This window comes from Cebus imitator, unplaced genomic scaffold (assembly GCF_001604975.1).
Source record: "Cebus imitator isolate Cc_AM_T3 unplaced genomic scaffold, Cebus_imitator-1.0 Scaffold223, whole genome shotgun sequence".
NCBI classification, from domain to species: domain Eukaryota; kingdom Metazoa; phylum Chordata; class Mammalia; order Primates; family Cebidae; genus Cebus; species Cebus imitator.
The window spans coordinates 677,043-699,158 of NW_016107538.1; the positions used below are offsets into that span (position 1 = coordinate 677,043).

General features: G+C 47.7%; 1 protein-coding gene across 2 annotated transcripts in view; it reads left to right on the top strand.

Moving 5' to 3' along the window:
* PELP1 (proline, glutamate and leucine rich protein 1) overlaps positions 1-20,232 on the top strand; it is a 38,134-nt gene extending 17,902 nt beyond the window's left edge. For both annotated transcript variants that reach the window (XM_037727228.1, XM_017496801.2), the window contains exons 2-17: positions 1,551-1,615; positions 1,981-2,086; positions 7,958-8,107; positions 8,321-8,392; positions 14,654-14,713; positions 15,013-15,163; positions 15,360-15,486; positions 15,641-15,728; positions 16,162-16,250; positions 16,328-16,444; positions 16,556-16,703; positions 16,845-17,004; positions 17,735-17,790; positions 17,952-18,158; positions 18,259-19,752; positions 20,087-20,232. In XM_037727228.1, the coding sequence (XP_037583156.1) occupies positions 1,551-1,615; positions 1,981-2,086; positions 7,958-8,107; positions 8,321-8,392; positions 14,654-14,713; positions 15,013-15,163; positions 15,360-15,486; positions 15,641-15,728; positions 16,162-16,250; positions 16,328-16,444; positions 16,556-16,703; positions 16,845-17,004; positions 17,735-17,790; positions 17,952-18,158; positions 18,259-19,752; positions 20,087-20,179 (3,183 nt within the window). In that variant the 3' untranslated portion in view covers positions 20,180-20,232. The remainder of the gene's footprint in view (positions 1-1,550; positions 1,616-1,980; positions 2,087-7,957; positions 8,108-8,320; positions 8,393-14,653; positions 14,714-15,012; positions 15,164-15,359; positions 15,487-15,640; positions 15,729-16,161; positions 16,251-16,327; positions 16,445-16,555; positions 16,704-16,844; positions 17,005-17,734; positions 17,791-17,951; positions 18,159-18,258; positions 19,753-20,086) is intronic.
* Positions 20,233-22,116: the final 1,884 nt, after the last annotated feature.

The following is a 22,116-nucleotide window of genomic DNA, read 5'->3' on the forward strand; positions in this document are numbered from 1 at the left end:
GGAGTTTCGCTCTTGTTACCCAGGCTGGAGTGCAATGGCGCGATCTCTGCTCACCGCAACCTCCGCCTCCTGGGTTCAGGCAATTCTCCTGCCTCAACCTCCTCAGTAGCTGGGATTACAGGCATGCGCCACCATGCCCAGCTAATGTTTTTTGCATTTTTAGTAGAGACGGGGTTTCACCATGTTGACCAGGATGGCCTCGATCTCTTGACCTCGCGATCCACCCGCATCGACCTCCCAAAGTGCTGGGATTACAGGCTTGAGCCACTGTGCCCGGCCATTTATTTATTTTCAAGACAGAATCTCACTCTGTCACCCAGGCTGGAGTGCAGTGGTACCATCTCAGCTCACTGCAACCTCCGCCCCAAGGGGTTCAAGTGATTCTGCTACCTCTGCCTCCCAAGTAGCTGGGATTATAAGCACCCGCTACCATGCCTGCTAATTTTTGTGTTATTAGTAGAGATGGGTTTCACCATGGTGGCCAGGCTGGTGTCGAACTCCTGACCGCAGGTGATCCACCCACCTCGGCCTCCCAAAGTGCTGGGATTAGAGGCATGAGCCACTGCGCCCAACCTAAATGGCCTTTTTAGAGATGCTTTTTGTACCCACTCTCCTACATAAAATACTATTCCCCTTGCCTACTCTGGGCACTCCTTTCCTTCCTTACTTTACTTTCTTCTTCCTTGTAGTTCTTAACACCTCTGATGTACTATGTATTTACTTTGTCAGTTTATTTTCTGTCTTCTCTAACTAGAAAATAAACTACCTGGTGCCTAAAACAAGGTCACACATGACGTATATGTCAAAGAAATATTAATTGAACAAATGAATAAACATTTCTCTCCACAAAAGGGAGAGACCTTATTAATTTTATTTAGCTCTGTTTTCCTTCACCTAACCTAGTGCATTGTGTGTGTGTCGGAATAATGAGTGATGCATGCCGTTAGGGAGATGCGGGTGCTGTGAGAGGAGGCTGGCCATTCGGGGCATGGAGAGGTTACTTGAGGGACTGATGAGGAAACATCTTTCATGGGCCTCCAGAATGTGAGAAAAAGGGAGAACTGGAAGGAGGATTCTGGTTGGTTCAGTCTGTGTTGGCATTTTTACAAGTTGTAAGGAAGCCAGGAATAGGAGGAAGAGGATCTGTTTGGGGTTAAAGGAAGGATAGTGGATGACTACAGTGTCCATTCAATAAGCATGTATGGATGTCTCTTAGGTTAGGTGCTTCCAGGCATTAGGAGGTGAAGCACACCCATCTTTGAAGTCTGGTCATGGGATTAGTTGGGCTGCCCTCTGTTTGGCACTATGTGGGTGGGGCATGGGGAAAGGGATCAGGTGAAATATAACTCCAGCCAAGGCCGAGAAACAGCCTTTCCCACAGGAAAAAGGGGGGAAAAGCCCAAGGTTTCTAGTGGGATGGACCTTTTGGCCTCAGAGGAGATGTGATTTCAGAAAAGCTTCGTAGGCGCTGGGACAAAGAAAGGCTTGGAGAATCTTCCACATCTTTAATATCCTATTCCTGACTTGCTTCCCTGTTTTCTTTCCTCCAGAACCTTTCAGCTGTTGGGGCATTGGTGAATCTCAGCAATGCACGTCTCAGTTCCATCAAAACTCGGTAAGTCTTTGGCCCTGTTTTTCCTCCATGGGCATGTTCCCTTAGGAAGTGGGCATGTGTACATCTTTTTTTTCCACTGTCATGACTCCCTGGATTTAATTCCTAAGAATGTGGAGAGTTTCATTCCTTTTGTGAGCTCACTTGATTTGAACCCTTTTCCAGTTCCCAGATGTCCTGTCCCCCCGGGGTTACCTCTGCACCCTTTCTTTGCTTCTCCCACCTCACTCCAAGAATTTCAGGAGTTAGAAACCGTGGTGATCTGGGGGTGAAGTCTTGCTATAGCTCAGTGAGAATAAAAGAGTCATCAGTAACTTTCTCTGAAGTCTAGCCTCCACCTACTTACCATGACTCTTCTTTCTCTGAAGGTTCGAGGGCCTATGTCTGCTGTCCCTGCTGGTAGGGGAGAGCCCCACAGAGCTATTTCAGCAGCACTGTGTGTCTTGGCTTCGGAGCATTCAGCAGGTGTTACAGGTGAGGATTCAGCTGCTGCCCCCCACTTCCTCCTCCCCCTTATGCTCCATCTTGGATGTGGTATATTCTTTCCAAATCGAACATTTAGTTCTGAGGACAGAATAATTGGAAACAGTTCCCTGATAGTGGCAAGGATAAGCTTCAAGTAGAAACTTTTTTTTTTTTTTTTTTTTGAGATGGAGTCTCACTCTTTCACCAGGCTGGAGTGCAGTGGCATGATCTTGGCTCACTACAACCTCTGCCTCCTGGGTTCAAGTGATTCTCCTGCCTCAGCCTCCTGAGTAGCTGGGATTACAGGCCCCTGCCACCACGTGCAGCTAATTTTTGTATTTTTGGTAGAGACTCAGTTTTGCCATGTTGGCCAGGCTGGTCTCAAATGCCTGACTTCAAGTGATCCACCTGCCTCAGCCTCCCAAAGTGCTGGGATTGCAGGTGTGAGCCACTGTGCCCCGCCTATATATATATATTTATTTCAGTAGTTTTGGGGGAACAAGTGGTGTTTGGTTACATGGATAAGTTCTCTAGTGGTGATTTCTGAGATTTTGGTCTATGTGCCTATTTTTATATCGAAATCTTGCTGTTTTCATAACTGTAGCCTTGAATATTTTGAAGTCAGGTAATGTGATGCCTCCAGATTTGTTCTTCTTGCTTTGGCTTTGTGGGATCTTTTTTGGTTCCATGTTATGAATTTTTGGATTGTTTTTTCTAGTTCTGTGAAGATTGATGGTGGCATTTTGGTAAGAATTGCATTGAATTTGTAGATTGCTTTTGGCAGCATGGTCATTTGCACAATATTGATTCTACCCATTTTTGAGCATGGGATGTGTTTCTGTTGTCTGTGATTTCTTTTAGCAGTGTTTTGTAGTTTTTCCTTGTAGAGGTCTTTCATCTCCTTGGTTAGGGATATTCCTAAGTATTTTATATTATTTTTTGCAGCTGTTGTAAAAGGGGTTGAGTTCTTGATTCCGTGCTCAGCTTGTTGCTGTTGGTGTATAACAGTGCTGCTGATGTGTGTACATAGATTTTGTATCCTGAAACTTTACTGGATTCATTTATTAGATCTAGGAGCTTTTTGGATGAGTCTTTAGGGTTTTCTAGGTATATGGTCATTATCATTGATGAATAAGGACAGTTTGACTTCCTCTTTACTGATTTACATGCCCTTTATTTCTTCTTTTTTTTCTTTTTAAGATGGAGTCTTTCACTCTGTTGCCCAGGCTGGAGTGCAGTGGCACAATCTTGGCTCACTGCAACCTCTGCCTCTCGGGTTAAAGCAATTCTCCTGCCTCAGCCTCCCAGGTAGCTGGGATTACAGGCACCTGCCATCCCTGCCTGGCTAACTTTTGTATTTTTAGTAGAGACCGGGTTTCACCGTGTTGGCCAGGCTGTTCTCGAACTCCTGACCTCAGGTGATCTGCCTGCCTTGTCCTCACCAAGTGCTAGGATAAAAGGCATAAGCCACTGCACCTGGCCTAGATGCTCTTTATTTCTTCTCTTGTCTGATTGCTCTGGCTAGGACTTCCAGTACTATGTTGAATAGAAGTGATGAAACTGGTCATCCTTGTCTTGTTCCAATTCTCAATGAGAATGCTTTCAGCTTTTTCCTCTTCATTCTGAGGTTGTGGGTTTGTCATACTTTGTTACTCTTTTAACCATTTTAATTTTTTCCCCTACTTTTATATCCTTTAATAAGACCTCTACATAGTTATTTAACAAGCATTTTCTGAACACAAATGGCAGGCTATGTACCAAGCTCTAGGGAGACAGTGAGATGTACATGGACCCTCTTTCATGGTGCTCAGCATCTAGCACTTTTTCTATGAAGTAAATGTTTACAGATAGGAAATGCTTTAGGCTTTTTGAGCCACATACAGTTTTTGTTGTATATTGTTTGGTTTCCAACCCTTTAAGATGTAAAAACTGTTCTTAGTTTGTGGGCCATGCAAAAACAGGCACCCATAGACCCATCATTTGCTGATCCCTGTTCTAGCTGAAGGCACTTTAATTGAATAATTACATAAGTGAAGGTGAACTGGTAAGCTGAGGTAGGTACTATAGAGGTAAGGACTATAGTTCTCTGAGAACATGTAACGGGAGAATCTGACCTCATTTGGGGTGGTGTGGATAGTAGTGATCAGGACCAGCAGTCTAGGGAGGGCTTTTCTGAACTGCTGAATAGGAGTTAATTGGGCTGAGTGTTCTAAGTGTGCAAAAGCCCTGAGAGGAGAGGAGTGTGGCCTGCTTGAGGAATCCCAGCATGTGTCTAGAATTGATAAGATGTGGCTGGGAAGATAGGGAGACTGGGGACCACTGAGTCATGTATGACCTTGTGGACCATGCTAAGGATTTTGGCTTTTATTCTTGGAGCAGTGGCAACTCACGGGAGGTTTTTTTTTTTTTTAAAAAAAAACGGAATGTTACTCTTGTTGCCCAGGCTGGAGGGCAGTGGGGAGATTTCAGCTCACTGCCTCCTCTGCCTCATACGTTCAAGGGATTCTCCTGCCTCAGCCTCCCAAGTAGCTGGAATTAAGTGCCCACCACCACGCCCTGCTCATTTTGTTATTTTTGGTAGAGATGGGGTTTTACCATGTTGGCTAGGCTGGTCTTGAACTCCTGACCTCAGGTGATCTACCTGCCTCAGCCTCCCAAAGTGCTGGGATTACAGGCATGAGCCACCGAGCCCAGTTCATGGAAGGTTTTAAGCAGGGATGAGGAGGTGGTGGTGGTGATTGAAAATATCTCTTTGCTGCAGGCGTGGTGGCTTATGCCTGTAATCCCAGCACTTTGGGAGGCTGAGGTGGGCCGATCACCTGAGGTCAGGAACTTGAGACCAGCCTGGCCAAAATGGTGAAACCCTGTCTCTACTAAAAATACAAAAATTAGCCGGGCATGGTGGCGGGTGCGTGTAATACTAGCTACTTGGGAGGCCGAGGTGGGAGAATCACTTGAACCTGGGAGGTGGAGGTTGCAGTGAGCCAAGACTGCACCACTGCTTTCCAGCCTGAGTGACAGAGCGAGATTCTGGCTGCCTTGTGGATAATAGATTAGAAAGGAACAGAATGGAAGCAGAAAGACCATGTAGATGGCTACTAAAGTAATCTAGGAGAACGTTCACAGTAGCATGGACTAGGGCAGTAGAACTGATAAGTGTATAGGTTTGAGAGAGATTTAGTGTCAGAGTGGCAGATGCTGATGATAGAGTAGCATCAAGTAGAACACATGGCCAGAATACCATGGCTATGGCCTTGAGCATTTGGTAGAAGCACCCTTAGTAAGCATCCACCTGATCTGGCATCAGTGGAAGTGGCCAGGCATTTCAGTGTAGGCCTGAGGGTTCAGTGAGTGGGGGCTTTAATTGTCCTTTTTTTTTTTTTTTTTTTTGAGATGGTGTCTAGCTCTTGTCCAGGCTGGAGTGCAGTGGCATGGTCTCGGCTCACTGCAACCTCAGCCTCCCAGGTTCAAGCGATTCTCCTGCCTCAGCCTCCCAAATAGCTGGGATTACAGGCGCCAATCACCACGCCTGGCTAATTTTTATATTTTTAGAAACAGGGTTTCACCATGTTGGCCAGGCTGATCTTGAACTCCTGGCCTCATGTGATCTGCCCACCTTGGCCTCACAGTGCTGGGATTACAGGTATGAGCCACTGAGCCCCGCCGTTTTTTTATTCTTTTTTAGACAGGGTCTCATCATGTTCCCTAGGCTGGAATGTAGTGATGTGATCCTGGCTCACTGCAGCCTTGACCTTTCGTGCTCACATCAGTCCCCCCACCATGCCCCCAACTAGCTGCGACTATAGGCACGCACCCCCATGCCCTGCTAATTTAAAACAACTTTTTGTACAGATGAGGTCTTACTATATTGCCCAGGCTGGTCTCAAACTCCTGGAATCAAGCAATCCTCCCTGACATTGCAGATGTCAGCCACCGTGCCTGGCCTGGCATATTTTACTAGGGGAAGAGTCTTCAGTGTTTAAATGGCAGCTGAAGCTGAGGATGAGTTTATAAAAATGAGCCCTTTTATGGACTGGATTTTAATGCACACCACACTTAATGGTCAGGTAGAGGAAGATGAACTTAAAAAGGAGACTGAGACAGACCAACAGAAAGAAGATAACCAGGACTGTGGGCTGGAGGGGCCAAGTGAAGACTACTTGAGGGAAGAGGGAGGAGTTGTTTCTGCGTGTGCCTCCCCGAGGTGGAACAAGATGCAGACTGCGAATTGTTGATAAGATTAGCAACATGGGTTGTAAGACCATAGTGAAAGTGGTTTTGCTGGAGCAGAGGACACGGAAGCCAGACTGGTGTGGGATGAGAAGCAAGTGGGAGAAGGGAAATGGAAGTAGAGAAGATAGGAAATCCTTTCAATATGCTGGGCTCTAATGATGAGGGAGAGAAATTGGGCAATTACTGGGATTTAGCAAGTGAAGTATGGGGTCAAGAAAAGACTTGTTATATGGGAAAGACTTGAGCTATATAAATGTCAGTGGAAAGAGTCTGTGTGATAGGTACTGGTTGGAAATTCAGGAGAGAGAAAGCTAGTGAGTTTGTAAGGTTCTAAGAGTAAGGAGGGGACAGTACTTAAGGCACAGTGGAGGGACAGTCTTTGGGTAGGAGGAGGGCAGCAGAGGGTGGATAGGATGTAGATGAAGTTTTGAGATTTGGGAGTGGAAATTGAAGGCTGTTTTATTAGGTTGGTGTAAAAGTAATTGCAGTTTTTACAGTTATTTTTAATTATCTCTGGGCTTCACCTTTCTCTGTATAGTTATAGGCAAGGCTAAACACAGGCGACAGTGGTGGGAGAAGCTGCGATTTGGAGATTTGAGGAGAAAATTTAAGTAGCAGAGTTAACTAGAGAAAAATGCAGTAGGATACTGGACAATGATGAGGGCCTATGTATACTTGGTAGGCCTGCCTCATAAGTAGTTTTGCTCTATAAGTATTCTCTCTTTTTTTTTTTTTGACACATGACCTCCTCTGCTTTTTCCTTAGTTACATGTTAGTTTTCTAAGGAAGTCCTTTTAAATCCAAATCGTTTTTTTCTCCGTAAGTTCCAGCATGGGTTTGAGCCAGCTAGTAACAACCTTGAAGAGATGGGGTAGTTTCATTATGGCTGAGACTTTTTTTTTCAGCCTGAAAAGTGCTCTTCTCCCATTCTAGCAGGGAATGATAGTATGAGATCATCAGAAAATCCTTCCAGGGTTGCAGTGAGCTGAGATCGTGCCACTGCACTCCAGACTGGCTGACAGAGTGAGACCCTGTCTCAAACAAAGAAAAAGGCCGGGTACTGGGCACTGTGGGTTAACGCCTGTAATCCTAGCACTTTGGGAGGCTGAGGCAGGTGGATTACTTGAGGCCCAGAGTTCAAGACCAGCCTGGCTAATATGGCAAAACCTGTCTCTACTAAAAATAAGAAAATTGGCCAGGCATCATGGCCCACACCTATAATCCCAGCTACTCTGGAGGCTGAGGCAGGAAAATTGCTTGAACCCAGGAGTCAGAGGTTGCAGTGAGCTGAGATTGTACCCCTGCACTCCAGCCTGGGAGACAGAGCACGACTCTGTCTCAAAAAAAAGAAAATTCTCCAGTTAACAGGTCTTTAAGGTATAGCTTTGTTATTCTTTTTTCCCCACACAAATTCTTAGGACCCTAGATCCCCTTAATAGTAAAATGTAAATACACGTCCTTTCTGTAGACAGAGACGCTACTCTGGGATACTCCATGTCTCCATGCCCTCTTTTCCTCCAGTAGTAGCTTGGATGGTCATACTGACATTAACTGTGGCGTTTCTAGAAACCTTGTTTTGCTGTGCCTCCTGCTGCTCCTTGGTGACAATCAAGGTGAGGCTGGAAGCATGACATGTGTTTTCTTTAGTCCCAGGACCCGCCTCCCACAATGGAGCTGGCCGTGGCTGTCCTGAGGGACCTCCTCCGCTATGCAGCCCAGCTGCCTGCACTGTTCCGAGACATCTCCATGAACCACCTCCCTGGCCTTCTCACTTCCCTGCTGGGCCTCAGGCCAGAGGTAAGACCATCGTCCCCTGCAGTCCTCACCTTCACTCACTGTTTAATTGTCTGATGGAAGTGGCTGGGGAATAGAATTGAAGAAGTGAGAAGAGGGAAGGGCCAAGAAAAAGTGATGTCTGGAGAAGGTCCCTTCCACGGTATGGGGGGAGGAGATGGAATATGGCGACATTGTGCTCTTGGCCTCTCGTTTCTCCCTTTACTTTTCCTATAGTGTGAGCAGTCAGCACTGGAAGGAATGAAGGCTTGTATGACATATTTCCCTCGGGCTTGTGGTTCTCTCAAAGTAAGTATTAATGCACTCTCCCCACCAATGTAAGCCTTGAGAGCTCTTACCTCAGATTCCCGTCCTGAGATTCCTAAGCACCTATCTTCTGATTATCCTTCTAAAGTTACTTATCTCCACTACTACACTTCTACCACTTTATAGCACTTGACTCATTTAATCCTCATTTTTTCAAAGAAATTGGACTCGTGAACCTTGCCTAAGATCATCAGGCATTGGAACCTGTATCTGTTTGATGCCAAAGCCAGGCTGTGAACCATGGGCCCTTTCCTTTTTCTGCCTCGCCTTTTCCGTATCTCTTAGAATGCGCTGCCCACTTTTCTACCATCCTATCTTTTTTTTGAGACAGGGTCTCGCTCCGTTGCCCAGTCTGGGGTACAATGGCCACACTTGGCTCACTGTAGCGTTGACCTCCTGGGGTCAAGCAGTTCTCCCACCTTAGCCTCCCAAGTAGCTGGGACTACGGCGTTTGCTACCATTCCCAGCTAATTATTAAATTATTTGGAGAGATGGGGGTCACTGTGTTATCCAGGCTGGTCTTGAACTCCTAACCTCAAGTGATCCTCCTGCCTCAGCTTCCCAAAGTGCTGGTATTATAGGTGTGAGCCACTATGCCTGGCCCCCTTTCTATCTTACTTTATTCTTTTTTATTTTTTAAATTTTTAACCTTCAGCCAACTTACATCATATTTTATTTACTTATTTATTTATTTATTTATTTTTGAGACAGAGTCTCACTGTTGCCAGGCTGGAGTACAGTGGCGTGATCTTGGCTCACTGCAACCTTTGCCTCCCAGGTTCAAGTGATTCTTCTGCTTCAGCCTCTCCAGTAGTTGGGGATAGAGTCGTGCTCCATCACATCCAGCTAATTTTTTTATTTTTAGTAGAGATGCGGTTTCACCATGTTGGCCAGGATGGTCTCAATCTCTTGACCTCATGGTCCACCCACCTCGACCTCCCAAAGTGCTGGGATTACGGGTGTGAGCCACTGTGCCTGGCCATTTTATTCTTTTTTTATTTTGAGACAGGGTCTCTGTCGCCCAGACTGGGGTGCAGTGGCGTGATCTTGGCTCACTACAAGCTCCACCTCCCAGGTTCAAGTGATTCTTGTGCCTCTGCCTCTGAGTAGCTGGGATTACAGATGTGTGCCACCATGCCCAGCTAATTTTTGTAATTTTAGTAGAAACAGGGTATTGCCATGTTGGCCAGGCTGGTCTTGAACTCCTGGCCTCATGTGATCCACCTGCCTCAGCCTCCTAAAGTGCTGGGATTATAGGCATGAGCCAGCTGCGTTTCTGGCCTTCACTTTATTCTTGAAGCTCTTGTAATTTTCTCCGGGAATGCTTCCTGACCAATCACTTCCCTAGGACAACTCCCCCAACATCTCTTTCTGCATATATTCCTGTTTGAACTCCCTCTGTCACTTCCTGATACCTTTTTCCAAGTTGTCATGACACATATAACGAGACTGTACAACAGAGGTTCAGGAGGTCGGATAGGCAGGTCAGAGTGTATGTGTGTCAGATGATGGAGTAGGTCAGGAAAAGAATTACAGTTGTTAATTAAGGAGATACAATAATAAACATGAATGGTTTACAAATTCTACCAAAGCAGTAACAGTTAAAGAGCCATTTGTAATTGGTACATTTGTTGTTTGCAGTATAATCGGATGCCAACTATACCTAAGAACAAGTAGGTGTCCCCCTGTAGATTAAATGTTTTCCCTTATTTTGTTACATTCACCATTGGTTTGACAAACCGCTGGACACCTGCTTACTCAGATGGAAGCACAAATCTCTAGAGAGCTGGAATTTGTAGCAAATTAGTACTTTTTTTTGTTTAACTGGTGGAGTTAACTGTTTTGGCCATTGGTATTGCCAGTCAAGGGGCAGTTTGCCATTCAGGTTGCCTTGAAAGTGAGATTATGTGGTTCTGTGACCAACACAAGAAAGTAAGCTCTGAAAAGAACTGGTCTTTGGTGGGTGCCACTGTGCCAGTCACTGTCCTGAGTGTCTAAGGTATGTTGTCTCATTTTATCATTTTAATTATTCTGTGCAGTTGGTATCGTTGCATTCTACAGAGGATAAGTCCAGCTGAGAGGGACTTAGTGATGTAACCCTAGGTTATATTATCTGGTAATTGTAAAACCAGGGCAGATAGCAGCTCTGATCAGTCGTTAATGGCTGTGTAGCTCACTGGCCTGGGAAGGACCATGAATCAGAGTTCTGCCGGCATGAGCGCTGTGATCAGGCAGTGGTGCCTGCAGCGGCCTAAGTAACTGGTTACTTGAGGTGTCTGAAAAGTGCCTGAGCAGATGCTAGTTCTAAGTGAGCATGGGGTTGTGTCCTTGCTGGTTCCTGTTTTCATGTGAATGCCACTAATCACAGGTAATAGAATCTTTGGGTAGGCAGGGCTGGACTTTTTGTCAAGGAGGTATTTGGAGTGACTCAGGGATTTTATTAAAGATGAGCAGAGGTTTTTTACTGAGGTTTTGCTAGGTTTCGTAAAAACTGGTTATCTTGTCAAATGTCCTGTAAGTTAACCTCTCAAATGACACAGGCCAGCACTTTGTTCTTGAACAAAAGATTGGTTTTACTGTAAAAGTGTATTTTGATTCAGTTCTGTTTGGTGTTATCTTTATATACCTGCATCCCCTCATGAAAGTGGAGGGGAAACTGAGGGTCACCTACAGGGTGGAATTATGAATTGTAATAGTTAAAGAGACTCAAATGTTAAGTGTTCTGCTGTTGCCTCTTTATTTTCAGTGTGAGTAGTCAGGAGAATTTATCTACAATTCACAACCTTTTGTCAATTGAACTTAAGGCCTGCATTTTGAGTACCCTTTCCAAACCAGCAGATGTTCCTGTGTCCTTCCAGCAAGTGTCTACCTTTATTTCCCTAAGAATAAAGTATCATCTGCCAGGAGTTTGAGACCAGCCTGCCCAACATGGTGAAACCCCGCCTCAACCAAAAATACAAAAAAATTAGCCTAGTGGGGTGGTGCATGCCTGTGGTTCCAGCTACTTGGAACACTGAGGCGGGAGATCTCTTGAAGCTGGGAGGTGGAGGTTGCAGTGAGCCGAGATCATGCCACTGCACGCTAGCCTGGGTGACAGAGTGAGACTCTGTCTCAAAAAAAAAAAAAAAAAAAAAAATCATTTGGAGAACTTCCCTCTGTTGAGGGTTTTGGCTTTGTCTGTGGCCTACACCTCAGATAAGTATCTTTTATGCAAACGCTCCAGGGGCAGTTTGTACTTGGGAAATCCTGTAGACTAGTTCTTAGGAAAACGGAGAATTGCTGTTTTAAAGTGTGTGTTTTTCATCTCATTCCCTAGATGCTCCGGGGTAATTGCTGACTCCAGTCAGGATTACTCCTCCCAAGTGATGTGAATCAAGGAATTGTCCTTGAGGTCAATTCCTGCAGAGACTTCAACTCACTTCCCCCTCCTTGCCAAATTGATTAGTAGTTCCTCGGAATGAATGGGAAGATATACCCCACTCTCGAGAGATACAGCCAGGACATGTTTGTGTGTGTATGTGTGTGTGTGTGTGTGTGTGCGTGCGCGCACGTGTGCGCGTTTTGAGTGAGCTGTCTCAAGTGAGCCATCGCTTTGGTTTGCTTTGTGGGTCAGCCAGGGTAGACCATGTCACTTCACTCTGCACTGCTTTATTGCGGTCACGTAAGCAGCCTGCTGTTGGCCTTAGCCCAGCTTTTTGAGCCAGTGTCTCAGGGAAAGCGTGAGCAGAAGTTGGCCAAAAGAGCTGAGTGCCACTATAGTTAGGGATTCAGCAGCTTTCTAAGAACTGTCGTCCTTGGAGAAGCCAGTGAATCAGGAGGCCTTGAGTGGTTACTCTTCTTTGGTTTGAAATATTCTGAAATTCTAGCATATCAGACATATAAGTCCTTTCCATGTTCTAAGGGAAATTGTTCTAGGTCATCTGCCTGGGATTAGTTAGAACCATAATTGTTTCATGGTCAGTAAGAATCCTGAAGTGTAACGTGGGAAACTGAATGCCGTTCCTGCCATGGGGTAGAAAGGAGGAAGTCCTGGAGGGTTGGTTTGTTTGTGAACTACACACTGACAAGCTTCCTTCTGCTCCTTGTTTCCCCTAAGTCTCCTGCCGTGTGTGTGCTGGGTGCCACTGCTCATTTGTTTTCCAGTTCACGTTTGTGCATGTGATTCCCCTGCTGCCTGGATAGATTCATACTCACTAGCCTTGGATTTAAAGCCTTGGTCTGTTTCTCCATTGGCATCTTCTGATTCTGGCACTCTGCTTGGTGCTTCTCCCTCCCTGTTCTTTTTCTTTTTTGTTTTTTTTTTTGTTTGTTTTTTAAAGATGAGGTTTCACCATATTGGTCAGGCTGGTCTCAAACTCCTGACCTCAGGTGATCCACCCACCTCAGCCTCTGAAAGTGCTGGGATTATAGGCGTGAGGCACCGTGCCCGGCTTCTCCCTCCCTGTTCTTATTACCTGAACTCTCCCCTTTCTTCTAAGCCCAGCTTGGTCCCACCCTGTTCCCTCTTTATCTGCTCTTTCCCCTTCTCTGTATGTTGCCAGTGTTGCTCCAGATTCTTGTTTTTCCATACGATTATCTTGTTGTCCTTACTAATTCTTTTTTTTTTTTTTTTTTTTTCCCCCGAGATGGAGTTTCACTCTGTCACCCAGGCTGGAATGCAGTGGTGCGATCTTGGCTCACTGCAACCTCTGCCTCCTGGGTTCAAGCAGTTCTCCTGCCTCAGCCTCCCAAGTAGCTAGGATTACAGGCGCACACCACCACGCCCTGCTAATTTTTATATTTTTAGTAGAGACAGCCTTTTACCATGTTGGCCAGGCTGTTCTCAAACTCCTGACCTCGTGATCCACCCGCCTTGGCCTCCCAAAGTGCTGGGATTACACGTGTGAGCCACCGCTCCTGGCCTTTCCTTACTAATTCTTATGTCCCTCAGAAGGTGGAAGTCCTGTTTTCTTCCTGTCTGTACCTGTAGTGCAGTGTTCTTATTTTTGTGCTGTGGATCCCTTCTGAAAATAATGTTCTTAAATTTATAAAATAAAATGCATGAGTTACAAGGGAAACTGGTTGTGTTGAAATGTAGTTATCAAAATGGTTGTTAAGAATTGTGATAAGAGTAGTGTGTACTTTTTTTTTTTTTTTTGAGAGAGGGTCCTCTTTCTCATCCCCAGGCTGGAGTACACCGACTGGTGTGATCTCAGTTCCAGGCTTGTGCGGTCCTCCCACCTCAGCCTCCCAAGTAGCTGGGACTACAGGCATGCACCACCATTCCTGGCTAAGTTTTTGTATTTTTAGTAGAGATGGGGTTTTGCTGTGTTGCCCAGACTAGTCTCAAACTCCTGGGCTCAAGTGATCTGTCAGCGTTGGCCTACTAAAGTGCTGGGATTACAGGCGTGAGCCACTGCGCCCAGCCTGTGCTTTTTTATTGACATGTTAAGTAATAAGATCTAGAAGCAGGTCTTACAATGACTATAATTGCAAATTAGTGATGCATGTAAATGATATTTCAGGATGTGTTACAATTATCATGTGAAATGAAAATGATTCTATTAGAGACGGTCACAGGTCCTGCTGATACTACTGTGGCTATTTGTCTGCATCTATAGGTGAAGGAAACACTACATTTTACAAATAGGTTAGTGAAAATAATGGTGTCATTTTGTTTCACATCTATGTTCACAGGCCCCTTTGATTGTATACCCAAATACATTGTGGTTCTTAACGTTAAACAGTCCTGCCCCAGCATGTTCACACAGCAGGCAGGGAAGGCGCTGAATGATAGGTTGCTGCTCTGAGACTTGCTGCCTCACTTCTGCTCTCCCACCCTTCTCTTTTGACATTGTCCTGCCCTCGTCCCTGCGAGTAGTGTCTTAACTCCCAGCTTGGACCCTCGTTTTTGTGTGTTAGCTGGTAGAGAGTTGGAGTGTGGAGATTGGTTTTTAGTACTATGTCCTTTTGGCTTGAGGGAGATGACCCATCATTTTGTAAAAACTCAAGAGGAAGCCCAGCTGTCTGTGGGACAGGGGCCAGATCCTTTCCCCTCAAGCAGGAAGCTGAGGACCAGAGCTAGCATTGAGGAGTCTTTCTACCATGAAAGCATGTCTGTGCCAGGTGTTGATGCCCCATAGAGGGCTTTGCTTCTTGTGTCTACAGGAAAGAAAAAGACCTGGGCTTAGAGTCTGCTGCTGGGAATGGACGGGGTATACATCTCTGGCTCACCAGCCTCTTCTTTTTTTTCTCCACATCCAGGGCAAGCTGGCCTCATTTTTTCTGTCTAGGGTGGATGCCTTGAGCCCACAGCTCCAACAGGTAAAGGGCAGGGCAGGACATGGAGAGCCCGGGGATCTGAGCCTGGAGTATCTCTTGCTGTTCCTCCTCAGCTTTTCTGTGTTAACTGCTTTGGGACCATGTTTCCACTTCCCTCCCTGTTAATACATGCAAGTCCCCACTCTTGCCTTCAGTTGTCCACCTGGGTCCTTCAGCCTCATTGTCCCATCTCAGGCTTCCCTCTCTTTGATCTCCATCTCTTTTTGGGCGTTAATGGGGCTGGGTATTCTGTGGCTGGGCTGGATTCCCATCTGACCAGGTTTCTGCCCTTTCTCCTGCAGTTGGCCTGTGAGTGTTATTCCAGGCTGCCCTCTTTAGGGGCTGGCTTTTCCCAAGGCCTGAAGCACACCGAGAGCTGGGAGCAGGAGCTGCACAGTCTGCTGGCCTCGCTGCACACCCTGCTGGGGGCCCTGTACGAGGGAGCAGAGACCGGTAGGGACCATGGCTGGTAGTTAGTGGAACAGTGGTGAGGAAGCTTGGCAGGAAGGAAAAGGAGGCAAGCCCAGAGACATGGGGCAGTTGGTTTTTGGGGAAAATGGGTTAGAATACAGGCAGATTGTCTGCTAGAAATGACAGAGGAGGGGATGGGAAGAAAGAGAGTGTACATGGTAGTCATGCATCTGCCCAGCTCCCGTGCAGAATGAAGGCCCTGGAGTGGAGATGTTGCTGTCCTCAGAAGATGGTGATGCCCATGTCCTTCTCCGGCTTCGGCAGAGGTTTTCGGGACTGGCCCGCTGCCTAGGACTCATGCTCAGGTGTGTGTGGGTGTTGGAGGGAGCAGAGGTGTGTACCTGGAGGGGTCGATGAGGGAGTGTTGTTGCCTTCATCATGAGAAAGGAAATGGAGATGGGTATGGGAGTCATGCCAGGGAACCTGCTCTGAGGGTCTCCCTGCTCTGATTCTCTTTAGCTCTGAGTTTGGGGCTCCTGTGTCCGTCCCTGTGCAGGAAATACTGGATTTCATCTGCCGGACCCTCAGCGTCAGTAGCAAGAATATTGTAAGTGAGATTTGTCACCTCTTCACTGTCCTTGCTCAGGACACCAGGCAACAAGGAAAGCACTGGGGACCTGAAGTTCCCCAAACAGTGTCATCCTGGAGTCGTCCCAGGCAGCTTCCTACTTCTGTCCAAATACCATCACTCCCTGTGTGTCCCGACACAGGTGCTTGCCGTCAGAGTGTAGCAGATGCTTCCTTGGGGAGGGTGAATTTGGGGATCAGCTGAGTCATTGCTGAGAGGCCCAGCCATCCTTCTTGCCTTCCATCCAGGGTCTATTTTAGAGGATGGGGGTTTGATTTTGTTTGGAGAGCTGAGATCAGGGGATAGATTTCTTACCTATGTGTACATTGGTAAATAGTCTGTCCCCGTTTCTGGCTCTCTCTGGCTCTCACTTTCTTCCCCCACTCCTTATCTTTGCTACTTTTTTCTCCAGAGCTTGCATGGAGATGGTCCCCTGCGGCTGTTGCTGCTGCCCTCTATCCACTTGGAGGCCTTGGACCTGCTCTCTGCACTCATCCTCGCGTGAGTGTGATTGGGCAGGGTGTGGTGAAGGGCTGGGGCATGCCAGAAACAAGGTCACCATTCCTTCTGTACGCCAGGTGTGGAAGCCGGCTCTTGCGCTTTGGGATCCTGATCAGCCGCCTGCTTCCCCAGATCCTCAATTCCTGGAGCATCGGTAGGGATTCCCTCTCTCCAGGCCAGGAGAGGCCTTACAGGTGACCATCCAGGAAGAGAATAAAGAGGAGAGCGGGTGAGGGGGTGCAGGTGGGCTGGCTTCTGTCATATTGATTCTCCATTCATAACTGCCCTCTTTGCTCATGACACAGCACGGTTCGGACCAAGGTGTATGCTGTGTTAGAGCTGTGGGTGCAGGTTTGTGGGGCCTCGGCGGGGGTGCTTCAAGGAGGAGCCTCTGGAGAGGCCCTGCTCACCCACCTGCTCAGTGACATCTCTCCGCCAGCTGATGCCCTTAAGGTGAGTGAGGCCTCGGTTCTGTCCTAGGACTCATTCTGTGCCCTTTGACCAAGTGTACCTGCTCAGCAAACACTGTCTGCTGTGGCTGTCCTGCCTTCTTGTTTGCCCGTGGATGTGATTTATGTTTTCCTCTGCCACCAGCTGCGTAGCCCGAGGGGAAGCCCTGATGGAGGTTTGCAAACTGGGAAGCCCAGTGCCCCCAAGAAGCTAAAGCTGGATGTGGGGGAAGCTATGGCCCCGCCAAGCCACCGGAAAGGGGATAGCAATGCCAACAGCGATGTGTGTGCAGCTGCACTCAGAGGTGGGCGAGGCCTGTGCCCTGGACCACGGGGGCTCTGGGATGGCCTGAGTGATAGCCCAAACAGTTGGTGAAGTGGAAGGTGCTTATAAAATGCAGAGCCAGGCAGAAGCCTGCAGAGAGGCTGGGAGAATGAGCAAAAGCAGCCACACCATTGCCACTGCTGCAGGTGGACTTGGGTCCTACCGTTAGACCGGGAGCTCTGGTAGCCCTGACCCTCCAGGGCCTCAGCTTTCTCATTCATTCATTTTCATATCCACTTTATATTCTGGTAGAGTTCTAGCACTGGGGAAAGTTTCTCCCTGTGACACTTACATTCTCCCCAGGGCGGGCTGCCTGGTGGAGCTCCCTGCTCTCATTGTAACCACTGATCTGTCAACTGAGGTTACTAGACAAGACACTGTGCAGTTAATGGATGACTTTCCTTTGGGTCCCATATATTTCACTGCCTGTCACCCCATCCCATGGGAAGGGGAGAGCCAATTGTCCCCAAATATATAAATGCCAAATTAGATAATTTATAATTTTTTGACTTACATTGTCTCAATTACTGTCAGTGGCCCTATCCAGTAGAGGTACTTTTATGATCTGCATTTTAGAGCTGGGAAAGCAAACTTAGAGAAGTTAAATGACTTGCCCAAGTTAGGCAGTGGCGAGTTGGTGTCCACCTTGGGCTGTGTGCCTCAGAAGCCATTGCATGGGAGCCTGCACTTTACACACTATTCTTCCCTAGGCCTCAGCCGGACCATCCTCATGTGCGGGCCTCTCATCAAGGAGGAGACTCACAGGGTTAGTGGAGCCTGCTCCCTGTGGAGACCGGGGAAGGGCTGCTACTCTGTACGCGCTGGGGGGTGTGCCTCAGAGGTGGGTCCATTCAGACCTGGAAGTAGGCTCTGGAGAAGTGTTGGGTGGTCTTGGGGATGTTTCCAGGTATGTTTTATCCTTTTCAGAGACTGCATGACCTGGTCCTACCCCTGGTCATGGGTGTACAGCAGGGTGAGGTCCTGGGCAGTTCCCCGTACACAAGCTCCCGCTGCCGCCGTGAGCTCTACTGCCTGCTGCTGGCGCTGCTGCTGGCCCCTTCTCCTCGCTGCCCACCTCCTCTTGCTTGTGCCCTGCAAGCCTTCTCCCTTGGCCAGCGAGAAGATAGCCTTGAGGTAACTGTGATGGGCCACGCCCCTCTGTGGTTCCTGGAGTCTCTTGTTTCCAAGAGCCAGTATTTCTGGTGCTCACACCTGCCCTTTTTTCTTCGCTTAGGTCTCCTCTTTCTGCTCAGAAGCACTGGTGACCTGTGCTGCTCTGACCCACCCCCGGGTTCCTCCTCTGCAGTCCATGGGCCCCACCTGCCCCACACCTGCTCCAGTTCCCCCTCCTGAGACCCCATCACCCTTCAGGGCCCCACCCTTCCATCCTCCAGGCCCCATGCCTTCAGTAGGCCCCATGCCCTCTGCAGGCCCCATGCCCTCAGCAGGCCCCATGCCTTCTGCAGGCCCCATGCCCTCTGCAGGCCCCATGCCCTCAGCAGGCCCTGTGTCCTCAGCACGCCCTGGACCCCCCACCACAGCCAACCACCTAGGCCTTTCTGTTCCAGGCCTAGTGTCTGTCCCTCCCCGGCTTCTTCCTGGCCCTGAGAACCACCGGGCAAGCTCAAATGAGGACCCCATCCTTGCCCCCAGTGGGACTCCCCCACCTGCTATACCCCCAGATGAAACTTTTGGGGGGAGAGTGCCCAGACCAGCCTTTGTCCACTATGATAAAGAAGAGGCATCTGATGTGGAGATCTCCCTGGAAAGTGACTCTGATGACAGCGTGGTGATTGTGCCCGAGGGGCTTCCTCCCCTGCCACCCCCACCACCCTCAGGTGCCACACCACCCCCTGTAGCCCCCTCTGGGCCACCAACAGCCTCCCCTCCTGTGCCAGCCAAGGAGGAGCCAGAAGAACTTCCTGCAGCCCCAGGGCCTCTCCCGCCACCCCCACCTCCGCCTCCGCCTGTTCCTGGTCCTGTGACGCTCCCTCCACCCCAGCTGGTTCCTGAAGGGACTCCTGGTGGGGGAGGACCCCCCGCCCTGGAAGAGGATTTGACAGTTATTAATATCAACAGCAGTGATGAAGAGGAGGAGGAAGAGGAAGAAGAGGAAGAAGAAGAGGAGGAAGAAGAGGAAGAGGAAGAAGATTTTGAAGAAGAGGAAGAGGATGAAGAGGAATATTTTGAAGAGGAGGAAGAGGAGGAAGAAGAGTTTGAGGAAGAATTTGAGGAAGAAGAAGGTGAGTTAGAGGAAGAAGAAGAGGAGGAGGATGAAGACGAGGAGGAAGAAGAATTGGAAGAGGTGGAAGAGCTAGAGTTTGGCACAGCAGGAGGGGAGGTAGAAGAAGGTGGACCTCCACCCCCGACCCTGCCTCCAGCTCTGCCTCCCCCTGAGTCTCCCCCAAAGGTGCAGCCTGAGCCAGAACCAGAACCAGGGCTGCTGTTAGAAGTGGAGGAGCCAGGGGCAGAGGAGGAGCATGAGGCTGACACAGCTCCCACCCTGGCCCCTGAAGTGCTCCCCTCCCAGGGGGAGGTGGAGAGGGACGGGGGCAGCCCCGCAGCAGGCCTACCTCCCCAGGAGCTTGTTGAAGAAGAGCCTTCTGCTCCCCCAACCCTGCTGGAAGAGGGGACTGAGGATGGGGGTGACAAGGTACAGCTCCCACCAGAGACATCTGCAGAAGAAGAGATGGAGACAGAGACAGAGGCCGAAGCTCTCCAGGAAAAGGTGAGAGGGCCAGGCAGGGAAGACTCCTCAGGTGAGGAGGAGGGGCTGGCATGAGAAGCGGGAGAAGGGGTTGCAGCCACTTAAGTTATGAGAGAGGTTTGTCCCAGCCTGCACCATTCTTGTGTGTGTGTGTGTGTGTGTGTGTGTGTGTGTGTCTTTTCTGAATCGTGTGTGTGTGTGTGTGTGTGTGTGTGTGTGTCTGTCCTTATTCGTGTGTGTGTGTGTGTGTGTGTGTGTGTGTGTGTCTTTTCTGAATCGTGTGTGTGTGTGTGTGTGTGTGTGTGTGTGTCTGTCTCTATATCTATTCTGAATCTTGTATCTTTGTGCCTAAAAGGAACAGGATGACACAGCTGCCATGCTGGCCGACTTCATTGATTGTCCCCCTGATGATGAGAAGCCACCGCCTGCCACAGAGCCTGATTCCTAGCCGTCTTCTGCACCCCTCCTTATTTCCAATAAAGTTATGTCCTTAGATAGCGACTGCTGCTTCTGCCTTTTGCCACACCTGGGTCCCCAACCAGAAGCTCGAGTGTCTGCTGGGCTTTTCATGCTATCCATAGTATTCCCCAAATGTCTCCATAGCTGTCCTTGTCAACGATCCAGAGAGGGGCCATAGACATGTGGGGGTAACGTACTGTCCTGTCACTCAGCACAGTGCTGTCAGAATTGTGGGATGGATGCTAAATATATGCAGGATTGTGTGTATAATTAAAAATGAGGAGTTAGAGACATGGCCCTACTTTTGTGTTTGTATTCGGGGTGGGAAATGTGTGGAGAATGTATAGGATTAAGTCTCCTAATGAGTGAACCTGTGTTAGCGTACACGTGCCTACATTCATGTATGCCTACTCAAACACATTCGGTCCCTTGGTCTGAAACAGCAGGTGGAGTGATTGCTTAGCCTGTGGAAGTTTGGAAAGTTAGGAAAAGGTGTAGAGGGGTTTAGTCATTGAATTCTGGGAAATTTGGACCTTGCCCCCAGTTAAAAGGCCATCCATAGTGGGTATGTTCGAGATGAGCTCTGTTTTGGGGCTGGTCCTCCTTATGACATTTCCCCCCACAGCTCCCTGGCAGGAGTTTGATAAGCTCACCCCAGCCTTCCTGCTCACTCTTGAGGCCTGGACATTCCCCACCCAGTGTCTGTTTTCTTTAAGCGCTGATCCCATTCTAGGCGTTGTTGGGGTGGTCGTGTGAACTTGAACTGAGAGATGTGTCTGCGAGAGGAAACCAAGATTTATGGGCTTGAAATAGGGGCCCATGATTTTTTTACTCAGTCAGTTGAATCTTGAACATAAGTAAAGTGCCTTGGAAATGCAGAAAGGGGAGTCATTTCTCCCAACATGTATCTTGAAGAGCCTCTGAGGAGGTGGCATTTAAGCTAACTTTTGGAAACTTCAGTAGGATTTTTAAAAGTTACCCCTCAACTTCTTATTGCAAAAAGTTTCAAACCAACAGAAAAGTTGTGAGAACAGTACAATAGATAACCTTTGCCTAGATTTGCCAATGAACATTTAGTCATGTTAACTTTTAACCCTATAAACTGTGTATCTACTTGTAGACATGTATCTTTATTATACCCATATGTCTGTGTAATCTATACATCTGCATTTCTTTTTTCATGGGACCATGTGAAGTTAAGTTGCAGACATCATGGCCCTTCCAATCCCAAATTCTTCAACATAAATTATCTTCTAGGATTAAGGATGTTTTTCTGCACAATCATGATACCATTATCAAACCTAAGAAAAATAACAGTAATCCAATGATATTGTGATACTAAAATTTTCCTATTAATCCCTAAAATGTCTTATAGCTTTTTTTTCCTCCTCTGAGTTCAAGAGGAGCTTCTTCTAGGTGGAGAAGGCCCTGGAAGGTTTGAGGATCACTGCAAGGACAAGGGTGCAGAAATGTGGAAACTGCAATAGTGGTTTTTCAAAAAGGGAAAGAACCTGATTTCTGTGGAAACTGGAGATAGGTAAAGTTGACATTGATTCTGGGGAAGCGGCTAGAACAGAATTTTTTCTAATTCAAATTGTATTCGTAATAGATAATACATTCACTTGGTTCAAAATTCAAGAGGTACAAAAGGTTTGTTGAAAAGTCTCACCCCTCTAGCCACCAAGATTTTTCTGCCTAGAGCGGCCAGTAATGATCAGTTTTTACAAGTTCTGGAGATGTTGTATGCATATACAAATATATATTATTATTTTTTATGCAAATGGTAGTATATTATCACTTAATATAAATCAGTTTCACTGTCATGGGGATTTATTCATTCAGCAGATGTTTATTAAATATCAATTATGTAGTAGGCACCAGCCAGGTGTGGTGGCTCATGCCTGTAATCCCAGCACTTTAGGAGGC